General features: G+C 34.4%; 1 protein-coding gene across 1 annotated transcript in view; it reads left to right on the forward strand.

Moving 5' to 3' along the window:
* Positions 1 to 14,283, forward strand: part of Chd1 (chromodomain helicase DNA binding protein 1) — a gene marked incomplete at its 5' end in the record, with an annotated part of 67,744 nt that extends 53,461 nt beyond the window's left edge. Inside the window, 6 exon segments of the mRNA XM_005382216.2 lie at positions 915 to 1,055; positions 5,743 to 5,921; positions 8,914 to 9,010; positions 9,901 to 9,952; positions 10,630 to 10,840; positions 12,771 to 14,283. Of these exon segments, the coding sequence (XP_005382273.1) occupies positions 915 to 1,055; positions 5,743 to 5,921; positions 8,914 to 9,010; positions 9,901 to 9,952; positions 10,630 to 10,840; positions 12,771 to 13,116 (1,026 nt within the window). The 3' untranslated portion in view covers positions 13,117 to 14,283.
* Between the last annotated feature and the right edge of the window lie 481 nt (positions 14,284 to 14,764).

The following is a 14,764-nucleotide window of genomic DNA, read 5'->3' on the forward strand; positions in this document are numbered from 1 at the left end:
TTTATAGAACAGAATTCTGCCTACACGTTGTCTTAGAAGCATAGAGGAACAGTCCTTCCTTTTCCAACATTTACCAACTAAGCTTCTGTCTCCTTTAATTTTATTATGAAATTGAATAGAACTGGCTTGGCTAACTTAGTTTATAGGAAGATAAATATTGCATGTATCATTATTAAGGGGATTCTTGATTATCTTCTTTAGCATCCACATACATGCAGTCTACAGTCATGCAAAAAAAATTTAGTCTTTGTCAAAATTCAGCTAGTAATACATTGGCCATACTTGCACTTTCCAGGCTGAGATCAGTTCTGTGAAACAGTCAAATCAAAAATGTAAAACAGAAAGAGTCAGTGAAGAAAAAGTAGAGCCAGATGTTTGTATAAAGAGGGAACCAGAAGAAAGGAGGGAAGCAAAAGAAAAAGATAAAAGAGAATTTAAAAGGGAGATAAAAGAAAAAGAGGATAAGAAAGATATAAAGGAAAAAAAAATTAAAGAAAAAAGAGAAAGTAAAATAAAAGAAGCTATGCAAAAAGAAAAAGACATAACAGAAGAAAAGGTATGAAAATCATCATATAAAATTTAGAAAGTAAAGTAATCAGCTTATTTACATTTTAGGAGACTAAATTTTTTAATCAACCTATAACTGAGTTCTTTAGAAGTGTGTTTAGGTTCATAGTAGAGGAGAAAAGTAGGTTTCAGCGCTTCCTAAAATGGCCACGTTGAGGAAACAACACTGAAGAGTAGCTTTATTCTTGATTTCTCCATATAAAATTTGGGAAGAGAACAAAATAGATGAGAACATTTATTGAGAATAAGCACATCCAGAATAAAGTGAGACAGTACTTTTCTGAAAGTACTAATGTTTCTACCTTTGTTGTTCAGTTTTCATTTTGTTTTATTTTCTCTTGCTTTAGTTGAGTGAATCCAAGTCTGAAAGTAAAGAAAGATCCAAAAAATCTTCGATGTTAGATGCTCCAGTTCACATTACTGCAAGTGGTGAACCAGTTCCCATATCTGAAGAATCTGAAGAGCTGGATCAGAAGACGTTCAGCATTGTAAGTAGTAGACTTTCTGATTGTTAATAATAATTGGTACAATGTATTAAGTTGCAGTTTTATTTTTTTGTAGTTGTAAACTTAGAAATACACAGTATTTGAATTTCATGGGACTAGTTTAGATTTATAAAACCAATAGACTTAAATTATGAAAGGTGTTAAATTTAGAACCAATTTAGAAAGGCATCTAAATAAAGATTGAAGGGAAAGGGCTTAATTAATACTTAAGGGGTGCTTTCTTCCTTTAACTTTAGGGCTGTAAGTCTTTCAATTCTTGAACCCGTAGGTTCTGTATTATAGTGCTTCTTATCTACAATTAAAGATGAGTTTTTCCCGATGTTATAGACCAAAATTTTTATAGTATACAGTAAAAATGGAAAGTGGAAATGTTGCTTTTGAAAAGTAAAAAATTAAGTATGAAAAAAGTGATACAAATATATGAGCAGTAGTGGTTTATTACTAGATTCCAGACATGAAATTGCATTGTCAGATTGTCCCCGAACACATTCACTCTCTATATCTGTATGGTTATGAGCTGGCACAGGTTCCCAGATCTGCTTGGATAATAATGCTTGTCTAAAATATCCTGGATCTACAAACTGTGATACTTCTATGTGCCTCAGTGTAAGGCAGAAAACTATCTGTGTCTTTTTCCAAAGGGTTGGTTTAATGAATATGATCAAGAACTCATAAATGGCCTCAACTATGAAATTATTTGTTGGAAGCATTTTGAGGGAAATGTTATGATAAGGTTGCATTGTGGGGCAGCAGTGTGTGTGTGTCTGATAGTACTGGCTCTGGAGTCAGTGCAGCTGTTTGGAAAGAAGGTGTGAAGACTGAATGAACTGGTACTTGCAGAGTTTCCAGACCAGTGCTCTCAAAACTTAGGAAGCTCAAAAATCAGTAGTGATCGTGGTAGAGGAACTGAACTCAGACATGATATATACATTGATGAAAAGTCCATCCAAAGGACAAAATTAAGAAGGAGTAATAATTAGAGAAGAAGACTGATGAGACAGGTAACTAATTTTCAGAGTTTAAACCAGGACTAGGAAAAATACTACTGGCAACAGTGAAGGAAACATTTAGTCTGTCGTACTAATAATGTATCCTTTATGTATAGCTTGCTCCCTTGCTCTATCTGTATTTCATCTTTAGAAATTTCCATTCTAATCTGAGCATTTTATACTAGTTTGGACAATTAGCTTTACGTGTTAGACTTGGTATAATCTTAAATCACTTTTTCATTGTTATTAATCCAATGCTGTATTTAAAAGATGAAGAATTTCCCTTCTAAAACTATATAATATATGCATAGTTTGACCCACTATGTATATCATCCTAGATCTCCTGCCTGCTTCTTGTTCGGCTTTATCATCTTTTTGCAGTGTCACTTGAACATGTTGATATAATGAGTATCTTTTTGTCCCTTGATTCTATGACGTGCCTTAAACAACCTTTAAGAATTTTCTCATACTTTTAAATATAGTAGTCCCTAGCAGTCTTTCTGTTCTCATTGTTGACTATTGACATCATTCTAGTCACTGAGAATTTAGAGGACACTCAAAGTACTAAACTGTCACTGTGTCCTATTTTCTGTGTTACGTACTTGAGCCACAAGGATTGTCTTTGGACTTAATTTTAATCTCTTCTGCAGGTTCAGACACTGATTCTGACGGTAACCTTCCTGTTTGATACCTGAGTTTTAATCTAGCCTTCTCATTAATTTTCTATGATTTTTTAAAATAATTCATTCTATATTGGACAGAGATAAAAGGGAGGTGGTGATATACTGGTTTTTGTTTTGTTTTTTGAAGTAAAAACATTAATCTTTTCACTTGAACAGTTGTTTACTCTTTATGCTCTGTTACTGAGGTGGGATTGTACATCTAGCTTCTTTCCTTTGTCTGCATTTCCTCTTTAGCCTTCTGGCTTTCATATAGAACCATTGAAATGGAAAGCTTTCTGCTGTGTCCAATGCATGAATTTTTTCTTCATTAATTTTCATGAATGATCTTTGTATATCTTAGAGGTGAAGAACAGAGCAGTTTTAAACAGGGACTCTAGACCATACTTTTCTGGGCTTATGCTGAATTTTACTCTATTGTGGAGTAACTCTTAAGAAATTCAGTGGCTTTTTCTCACCCTTTATTTTCCTTATTATCTTTGCCTTATTTGGCAACTCTTGGTTTACCTTATCTTTTACTAATAAGTCTTTATAATTAAAATATAAGTCAGTAGTTAAGAGAGTGCATAGCATTTGAGGTCATTTGGACCTGGCTTGACAGATGTCATTTGTTTCTGTGCTTCAGTTTCTTCTTTGTAAAATAGGTCAAATACTGTTGAAAGGACTTTTGTGAGGGTCAGATGAAGTACATTTAAACCAAAGGTAACTAATAAGTACTTTGTAAGCTGTATTGTTTCTGTAATTCCAATCTTGAGGCCTTAGCCTTGGCATACATTTTTGTCATTGTTTCTTCTTTTCCCCACTCACATTCAAATCAGTGAGCAAATTATTCTGGCCCTCCCGCACTGATGTAACTCACGGCTTTCCCTTCTCCAAATTACTTCAGTAGCATCATAGCTGTTCTTGCTGCTCCCACCCTTCCAACCTTCCTATCTCCCAGCCTGTGCTTTGCTTGCACTTCATTTTCACTCCATACAGCAACCCCAGCGATTAGGACCATGATAGGAAGAAGACAGTCGCACTATGTCACCTCTGTGCTTGGAGCTCAACTGAGTTCCTGTCTCTTTTAGACTGAGAGCTTTCATACAAAAGCCCAAAAGGCGTATGGTGTCTGGTTAATTTCTATTATTTCCTGCCTAATTTCTACCTCACTTGGTTCTCGTCACATTAGCATTCATATTGTTCTTTAAACATGTCAGAAAAATTTTAGGACATTTGTACTTGCTGTCCTCGCTGCTTTGAATGGCCTATTCCTTCATTTTCTTTAGGTATCTTCTCAAATACTGCTCTTCCCTAAAATCTAAATAAGGTAAGAAGCTTCCTTCTCTTTATTTCTCTTGATCACCATGGTCACCATCTAACTCTCTATGTCTTGTTTATTAGCTGTCTTATAACAAGGGTCTAGGTTTTATAAAATCACTATTCAGTCAGTGCACTATTTTCTTGTATTGGAATAATGCCAAGAACATGGTACCTACTCAGCTTACATACATTGAATAAATTATTTTCTAGGGGGATATAAACCACCAAAATTAAAAGAAAAATTGGAAGCAAGGCTTGGTGGTGCACACTGTAATCCCACTAGTCAGGAGCCTGAGGCAGGAGGATCAGCACAAGTTCAAAGCCAGCCTGAACTACATAGACCCTCTCTCAAAACCAAGAATAAAAAAACGAAAGCAGGAACGATGCCAAAAAATACTAGGAAACTAAAGATTTTCTTTTTTAAAATTTGTTTAAAATGGCATCAGGTCTGGCAGAAAGCTAGTTTTACCTCTAAAGTGTACATAATACTGGGTCCGGGGGTTTAGCTTAGTGGTACAGTGTTGCCTGGCAGGCAAGAGGTACTGAGCTCGATTCCTGGTAACCCCCCACCCTGAAAAAGTATACATAATTCTGATGGTTTTTAAAATTATTTTTGACAAAGAAAGGAAAATTTTCAACTTGCTTGGTGTTGAGTAGGCCAATAGAACACTAAAATATAGCCTAACCCATACCAGAATGGTGGTACAGGGCTTTTGTTAAATAAATGGCTTTGAACCAGCTACCAACTCAATAAATACATTGTTTAATGTTGAACTATCTCATTTTTACATCTCTGGAACTAAACCAACTTGCTTCTTGTGGTTATTTATGAAATTTAAATTTGTTTGTACATTTCTATATTTATAAATTTTATCTAAAGCTGCCTTTTTAGTAATATCTTAATTCTGATTTGGGTATAATTTTATGTTTTTAATACAGTAGTAAAGCTGAGTCACACAGTTATTGATGTTTCATTGTGTTATTGGTGTGCAAGGTATTTATCAAGGAAGGGGTTGGTCTCTACCAGCTTCCCCCATCCTCTGGGTGTCCAAACGATGATAGCACCAAAAGTCACCATTCGCCACCTTGTTTTGTCGTTAAGGTTTGGAAGAATATAGCATTTACACATCTACCTACATTTGTTTTAATATTATGGTTGCTAGTATGTTTTATTATATAAATATTCTACCTTAATTTTTTCTTTATAAAATCCTTTTAAGTAATACTTTATTTTCGTGGATGTAGGTTATACTCTGGAATGTATTAGTATTTTGTGTTTTAAGACTACTTAGCCCTGGTGTGGTAGTGCATGCACTCTGAGAGGCTGAGACAGAAGGATCACAATTTTAAGCCCACCCTATCCAGTGTATTGAGACTCTGTCTCAGAAACTTTAAGGAGAGGAGAGGGTCTGCGGATGTAGCGCAATATGAAGTCTCCGGGTTCATTCATTCCACAGTGCCAGTGATGGCCCTGTATGTAGTATAAGAAGTAACCATTTTTATAGCACCTAAGTAAAATCCAAGCTTTAAAGCTTTGCTTTCTTGAAGAATATACAAAGGGGAAAACTGATATTTAACAGCTCTGACATGAGGTTTAATGGTTTATTTTGTCACTCATGTAAATATTGCAGAAATAGATCTTGTTGATTTCAGTTTTTTAAATATATGTATTTATGTTCTTATGTTCACATTTTCAAGTGTAAAGAAAGAATGAGACCTGTCAAAGCAGCTTTGAAACAACTTGATAGGCCTGAGAAAGGCCTTTCAGAAAGAGAACAACTGGAACATACTAGACAGTGTTTAATAAAAATTGGAGACCATATCACAGAATGTCTGAAAGAGTATGCAAATCCTGAACAAATAAAGCAGTGGAGAAAGTAAGTAATAAGACTTCAGGAATTGTCAAATATATAATTATGTAACTTTTTGTATGTGTATCTTTCAGTTTATTTTTCTAATTCTAAAGTTCAGGCGACAACATAATCTTTAAGAAGTAACCTGAACAGTAGTATTTTCATTTTTTTCCTTTAAAGCGCTTTGATGAGTACTATGATCATGGTAAACCACAGCTGTCATCTCTGTCTTTAAATGAGAAATAGTGGGAGCTGTTTCATTAAAATTTAATTATATTTAAGTTTTAAATGTCTTTGCAGTTCACTAAATTATTCTCAGTAATATCTTTAGAAGTTGCTGTTCCCCCAAAATATATTGTTGCATAAATTTAGCAATGTATCTTATATATAGATACATTCTACATATATAAAGTTATGAAGATTAACATGTTTCAAGGAATACAGTAAGCAAACCTCTGTTTTCCTCTTTACTTTAGAAACAGCAGTAACATAATAATATAGCTGCTATATTCTACAAATTAGATCAGGTCTGATTACTAGGTCTGGATTAGTGTTATGCAAAACTACAATACAGATGAGGAAAACAATGAAATGGTCACATAGCAGTCACTGATGTCAGTTCATTAGTCTGCTGACTTCAGCTGTGTGCTATGTAGGTACACATCAGAAGTATAATGATACTTCTGGAGGAGTGAAAATGATTAGAATTTATTAGAAAAATCCTGTCTTTTTTCTCCTTTTTCTTTAAATTCATCCAGAACCCGTTTAGGAAAAGAAACTTGAATGTTGATTATAATCACTAGACTGTGGGACACAAGTGAAAATTGAGCTATCATGTTAATAAGCACTTAACACACACCATACCTGTAACTTCCATAGTTGGGGTGCTATAAAATACTATGATTTTTTTTCCTTCACCATTTCACAGATAGAAAGTTCATTCTTACTCTAGATTTTAGCAGCCTTCGCTAGCACATGATTTTTTTTTGTTTCCCTCGTAATTTGAGAGCTTTTATCTTCGTATAAAGGAAGCATTGTACAACTTTTTTTGGACAGTTCCATTTTGCTAGCCAGCATAACTGTTAATGTGCTTCAGGGGATGTTAAAATAAGGGTTACTTGAACACAAACACTGCATTCCGTAGGCAGTCAGTGTGGTAACTAAGATGGCTACTAAATAAGAAACAGGCGAATAATGTACTGTGTTGGGTGTGCAACTTATAATGACCAGTTGTTGAATGGCTAACCTCCTGAGTCCCTGAAGAATGAGTATTGATTCTACAGAATGAAACAAGATAAAGACCTTATATGAACACCTGACTTACACAACAGTTAACATTGTGCTTTTACAGTAACTATAGTTACCTGCCTTATTTGTTGCTTACAGATGCTTTCAATCTTTTTTTAAACCAAGCCTCTTAAAAACAGCTAAAATGGAACACTGATTTTCATTTAAAGATCACCATAATTAAGTGAAGAGTGGCCAAAATAATTGAAAATTTGTACTTTGTCTATCAGAGTAATTTCATATTCCATAATCTCAAATATTTTAATAGCATTGCTTCCAGAGTCTGGAAAGTTATTACTACTTCCATTTTACAAAAGGAAGGACTAGGGTGAACAGCTTCCTGGGGTAGAGTTGGGTCTGGGGTGTAACAGAAGCAGCATGTGGAACCTGAACTTTTTACAGAAGGTGCTCATTCTTAGGTCTGTGCAAGTGCTGACACTAGTCCAACTCTGGTGCTTGCCCAGGATGAGACATTGTGCAAGGGATACAGTTATGGACTAGAGTCTAATTGCTGACTAGATTTTTCTAGCACAAAAATGTATTTCTAGCCGGGCCTGGTAGCAAACACCTGGAACCCCAGCACTCAGGACCCTGAGGCAGGAGGATTGCCCTGGGTTTGAGGCCAACCTCGGCTACATGGTGAGTTTAAGGCCAGCCTGAACTACGCAGCAAAATCCTGTCTCAAATAAAACCAAAACCAAGAACAAATAAAAAAATTTTTTTAACAAAAATCAGTTATGAACAAGAAGGCAGCTTATTTTCTCCCTCTTGAGGGTTTAACTGTAGAGTATAGATGTGTTAGCGATAGCTTATAAATTCATTTAAAAGCCAGGTAAATTTTCTCAGTGGATTTCAGTTTAGTCAGGTATCGGTTAGCTTTCTCAACCAAGTTTACTTTTATATTTCAAGATAACTATACCTTCAATGTGTATTTATGTATTCTAATGACAGCTGACTTGGCAGTATTTTTTGAGGTGTATTTGACAGTTTAAAAGTGTATGTATTTAAGGCTTATAATTTGATTTGATATATTTGTACATTATGAAATAATCACAGTCTGTAATTAATAATGCCTGCATTTGGATGGAAAGAGAAACCTAGAGATACTGCACTATATCTGCTTTGTAGTGTCTGATCGTGGTAGTCTTGTGACTAGTACTAAAATGACAGTTGCTTTTTCATACATAAAGACCCTTTTGCAGTACTAGGGATTAAACTCAGGCCTTTGCACTGAGCTATATCCCTAGTTCTTTTTAATTTTTGAGACAGGGTGTGATTAAGTAGCCCAGGGTAGGCTTGAATTTGGAATCCTTCTTAACCTCCCACAGTGTGGGGATTACAAGCATGTGCCACCATGCTAGGCTAAGAACATTCTATAGTAGTTGAATCCATATCACCCTGTCTCAAAAAGGACCCTAGTTTAATCCATGTCATCTTACTCTCTACTCAAACTGTTAACATACTTGATGTTGTATGCAGAGTTTTGGATCGTGAATATCTTGAGTCTCTTCTGATTTGTTAGTGTAGACGTGTTTGGTACAATTTTAGTTTAAGGTTACTACTTTTCATTACAAAATTATAAAATGAAGGGGTTTGGGTTGATTGAAGTTTATTCATACATGCATTTATTAAAGTAAATATGAAAATTAATCTCTTTAAATTGTTTCTGCTGTATGTGTGTTTGAGGGGAAGATTTTCTACCAGATTAATTGCCTTTTTTTTTTTCTAGAAACCTGTGGATTTTTGTATCTAAGTTTACTGAGTTTGATGCAAGAAAGTTACATAAGTTGTATAAACATGCTATTAAAAAACGTCAAGAAACTCAGGTAAATTAGTGCATTATATTTTATTCTTTAATTTATTTCATCAAAACCGTGATCCAGTTTTTATTATGGAAGAATTTAATTAATCAGTGAAGGACTGAATAAAATAGAAAACAACTGTTATAACTTCAGTAATAAGTTGCAGGCAAGATCCCCAGAAGGAATCTAAAGTCAGTGGGCAAGAATGGAATATTGGCACTGTCTGAAAGGCCCCCTCTGAAATGTTGATTTCTTACAAAAGGAAAACAATTTGTGGAAGAGACACTTGTTTGACATTAACTTAATAATGGTTGACACCATGAGTACCTCTGATAACAGTGCACTGAGATAGGCACGTCACGCTTGTGGAGTTGTGGACAAAAATGTCTGTGACTTCAATGTCATATTGAAAACGTATCAGATAAATCACATTTGAGGGATACTCTGTGGTAACCAGTACTCTTCAAAAATGTCAAGATAAGAAACTATCACCAAAGACATGACAGATAAATGTAGTATAGGGCTCCAGATTGGATCCTGGAGCAGAAGAACACAGCTGGAAAACCTGAAATCTGAATAAGGTCTAGGGTTTAGTTAATGGTCTCGCATCAATGTCTTGATGTTGTCCTATGGTTATGTAAAATACTAACATTAGAAGAAAGCAGGGGAATGGTATATAGAAGCTTTTGTTACCATTTCTGCAGCTTTTCTGTTAAGTCTAAAATTATTTCAGTCAATAGCTTAAAAAGATATCTATGGGACAAATAGTTTATAAGATTCATAAATGTTATACATTTTAATATCCTATATGCAGACTTGAGTCAATATTTAAAGAGCTCCCCTCCCACGTTTTATGTGTGTTTGAGAATACTTAAAGCCACTTAAAACATTTTTAATGTGTGTGTTTATTTTAGCAAAACAATGACCAGAACAGCAACTTGAATGCCCATGCAATGAGAAATCCAGGTAAGTAAGCCTTACTAGTTGTTTTGGAAGATAAATCTAAAACTTGTTTTCCTTTTTTTTGGTTTTGTTTTAGATAAAATTATGAAAAGGTTAAGTTCTTAGTTAAAGGTACTTTTATTTTGAAAAGATACTGTAATTTTCATTTATACCTACATTATTATATAAAATTTATTCTCTTGATGTTTTAGTTTATTGTTATCCTTCACATAGATTAACCTTTTGCCAATTTCTAGAAATTGTAGGATAATTGTTAAAATACTCATTCACTTTTACTATCTTTTAGAATAATGCATTCTTGGGGCTGGGGATTTAGCTCAGCGGCACAGCGCCTGCCTGGCAAGTGCAAAGTCGTGAGTTTGATTCCTGGTACTGGAAAAAAGCCAAAAAACAAAACAAAACAAAAAAAATAGAAAAATGCGTTTTTTCTGTTTTGTGACGAGGCACAAAAGTACAGTCTAACAATGGTTTGGGCCTCATATTTTCTAGTTGTGATTTTTCACACTTTATGAACAAGTGACCTCTTTTTAAATCTTAGAACTACCTTTTAAAAACATTTCCAAATGCTAAATGATTTTGTTCTGGCAGCACCTAAAACAGGAGCTATTACCTAACAGTAAAACACTTACCACTTTTTTATAAATCATTAACAGAAGTTGTGGATTTTCCTTTCTTAACAGATGTGGAAAGGTTAAAAGAGAATACAAATCATGATGATAGCAGCAGGGACAGTTATTCCTCCGATAGACATTTGTCTCAGTACCATGACCATCATAAAGACCGACATCAGGGAGATTCTTACAAAAAGAGTGACACCAGAAAAAGACCCTATTCTTCATTTAGTAATGGTAAAGACCATCGAGAGTGGGATCACTACAAGCAAGACAGCAGGTAAACTTGAGTTATTTTGAAATTTGGTTTATAGCTTTTTCCTTCTATTCACTGTATTGGCCCTGCAGTCAGAGCAAGTCTTGTTTATTTATAAACAAAAGGGTTGATCTATAGTATTTTCCATCACTAATAATAACTGAATTTCTCTATAAAATGAGGTGTTTTGTTTTTTGTTTCTTTGTTTTGTTTTTTTGAGACAGGGCCTTGCTATACATTTCAAGCTGGCCTCGAACTCATAGTGATCCTCCTGCCTCAGTCTCCCAAGTGCTGGGACTACAGGCATGTACCACCATATTTGGCTCTATAAAATGAGGTTTTTTTGTTTGTTTGCTTGTTTTTTTGAGGCAAGCTCTTGCTATATAGTTCAGGCTGGCCTTGAACTCACTATGTAGTCGTCCAGGCTGACCTCGAACACATGGTAGTCCTACCTCAACCTTGCAGGTGCTGGGATTACAGGGGTGAACCACAATACCCATAAGTATAAAATGAATTTTGAATTAAAAAATTGAAATCAGGATATGCAATCAGAGTTGGAAGTTGGTTTGGGTTCATTATGATTGGCTTTGGAGAATATTATATCATATACTCTTCAAAATGTAAGGGGATAAAATAAGAATTTGATGGAATAGCAATCCAGATTTGGGGATGGGGGATTTTGCATTCCATATTAAAAAAAATATTTGGATAACCTTACTGAGATTAAGCTTTAATACCAGAAATCTGGTATAATCGTGAAACTGGAAGTTTTTTTGTTTTTTAAAATTGTTGCTATTGGAAGTTTTGCGTGTTTTGCTTTGTGACAGGGTCTTACTACATAGTTCAGGCTGCCCATGAACTGCACATGAACTGCCCAAGCTTGCCTCTAACTTGTGATGATCCTCTTGATTCAGCCTCTTGAGTGCTAGGGTTGTGTTGCTCAGTTGTAAAGTACTTGGCTCCCATGCATGAGTCCCTTGGTTCTACCTCCAGCATTGCAGAAAGAGAAACTAGAAGATTCTGTTTCGTTTGTACTCCCAGTATTTATTTCTTCTGTGAGAAGCTCTGTCACACTCCAAAATATCAATTACAGAATGGTAGATATAAGAAAGGGACATGTAGTAAAAATAATTGTAGTAGTGGTATATATAATTTCATAGGCTGATTAAAGATCATTTATATTCTTTGCAATAAAAAACCCTCATTCAATGAACGTATTTTATTTGAAAAGGCAAACATTTTAGAGAGTACTTTTCATTAAACTTGCCACATTTATTCTTTAGTATATTGCCATGTTTATATAGAGAGCACATTTTTCATTAATGATTTTCATGTTAAGACTTACTATAAAATTAGTTGAACTTGAGAAAGCTTTTAATAGGCATTATCAATCAGTGAAAATCCTCTCTTATAAAACATTGTTCTTGAATTTAAAGTTTTTCCTGGCTAGAAGTTCTTATATAAAAGGCTTTGAGGGGCTGGGGATTTAGCTCAGCGGCAAAAGCGCCTGCCTGGCAAGCGCAAGGTCGTGAGTTCAGTTCCTGGTACCGGAGAAAAACCAAAAGAAAAAAAAAATAAAATAAAAAATAAAAGGCTTTGATTTTTATGGGTGTCCTGGATGGTTGTGGTTATCTTTTGTGACTTCCAGGCAGATAAGATGCATGAATGCAAATGAAGAAAGAATAAAAAGTAGCATGTTCTCTAAGAGTGGCATATGGAATTAGATGCTGTGTGAGGTAGTGTGTATGGTTTGTTTAGTTTTATTAATCAGATGATTTTTCCAAAGAGATAGTCCAGTGATTTTAAAACTGATTTATGGAGTTTGATAAAGTATAAGCTTGTGTACAATGAAAAGTATGTTTCACTGTGTTTTATTTTTTAGTAAGATTTTATTTGGAAGCATTGTAATTTGTTTTATTAGGTTGACTAAAAGACACAATTTCTCTTTTATTAGATATTACAGTGACCGAGAGAAACACAGAAAACTGGATGATCACAGGAGTAGAGATCACAGGTCAAATTTGGAAGGAAGTTTAAAAGATAGATGTCATTCTGATCATCGATCTCATTCAGATCATCGGGTACATTCAGACCACCGGTCAACTTCTGAATATACACACCATAAATCTTCCAGGGATTATAGATATCACTCAGAGTGGCAAATGGACCACAGAGCTTCCAGTAGTGGCCCTAGGTCACCACTAGATCAGAGGTCTCCTTATGGCTCCAGATCTCCATTTGAACATTCAGTTGAACATAAAAGTACACCTGAGCATACCTGGAGTAATCGGAAAACATAACAAAAACTGATGCTTTGTCTTTCTGGACTTATCTTTTAGCCATATATCATAAACCAACACAGTAATTGCCTTACATGACTTGAAAGATATAAACAGATCTTCTATCAGTAGCAGTATTGTTACTTCTTTCCAGGATGCAAGATCTATTATCCCAACAGAAGAGAAACTATTTTTATATTTAAGGATTATGCTGCACTGTACTGCAAATATTGTAGTACTTTTTTTTTCTTTTTTAAAGAAATGGAAAATGTTTACTATAACAGGGACCTCAACACTGCCCTCCCATATAGGCTGGATAAAACTGTTTTTTAAGTCAGTTATTTTAGACTGACCTCCATTTAAATTATGTTTGTATATGAACTTTACTCTGACCTGTGATCATGTTTCAGGAAGGAATGAAAGAGAGTGCTTTTCTTAATAAAGAAAAAAGGCTCAAGGACTTTGTTCACTTTCCAAAGCTACTTGTTTACATTGTACACTGCGACCACCTTGCCGCTTTTCATCACAAGCTTGAATATTTAAATTCTGTACTTATATCTGTAATATAGCCAGGAATTTCCTGTTTGTGTGATTTATTATTATGCCTTTTTACAAAAAAATGGCTGTAAATTATTGTAAATGTATTAAATGAGCTTTCCTGACTTCTTTCTCCCTCAGGCTTTTTTTGACTGTTCCTTTCTCTACCAACTCAGGCCTTCTTATAAAAAAAAAATCAGTGTGATAACACTTTTTAATGATTTGTCTTGATGGAATCATTGTTTAGAATGTAAAAATGGGGGCAGGGGCCACTTATTTCCATTAGTCCTTTTTATATTGAATACTTTATTAGATACATGTTATTCCCCTCCCCCTTTTGTAGTCAATATTATGTTTGTAGTAAAAGAAAACGTGAGATGCTACGGAAAGTCTAAACTGCATGCTCTGGAAACCTTTTTTTCAGATGCATTTGGTTTAAAAGGGTAGGTATGTGACACAGAATCCAAACAGCCAAAAGTGACTGTAAATCCATTTGTTTTCCCTTTCCATGTGGGCAATAATGTCAAATGTGCTATGCAGCCAGGTTAACATTTTAGACAAACTTGATTGACTTTTAATATAAACTGTTACAATGCACACTGATTGTATATAAAAACCTTATATATGACAAATTAAATTTAAGAAAAAGGATATATGGGCTCCTGTAGTTTTCTGCTGCATTCTTACTCTTTCAAGCACTTAATCTTTTGTTTTTGTTTTTTTTGAAGTAACATTTGACAGTAAAAAGATAATTTTCGTATACAATTGAATATTGGCAATTTAGTACTACAGCTAAATCTTTTTTAAAACTAATTAATCTTTCTATGAAATAGAAGTTAGGTCTTAAAATCTTTGGACCCTTTGGCTTCCTGACTGTATTTTAGGGTGCCTTGCATTCATAGGTTTTATTTTGTTATATTGAGTGAGATTATTTGAATCACATGGCATGCATTTTTAGTATGCTTGTTATGTAACAATTTTAATTTTATTCTGACAGTTATGGATGTATTCCTATAATACTTCTATACATAGCCCCGCTGATCAGATGTTGAAGCAGTTGCTTAAAATTTATCCATAGATTTATTTATTGAATATTTTCCTTTTATTCAATTAAGTCTAAATTTTATACTGT

The sequence above is a fragment of the Chinchilla lanigera genome, unplaced genomic scaffold (genome assembly GCF_000276665.1).
Source record: "Chinchilla lanigera isolate Chin_1 unplaced genomic scaffold, ChiLan1.0 scaffold00017, whole genome shotgun sequence".
In the NCBI taxonomy this organism is placed as follows: domain Eukaryota; kingdom Metazoa; phylum Chordata; class Mammalia; order Rodentia; family Chinchillidae; genus Chinchilla; species Chinchilla lanigera.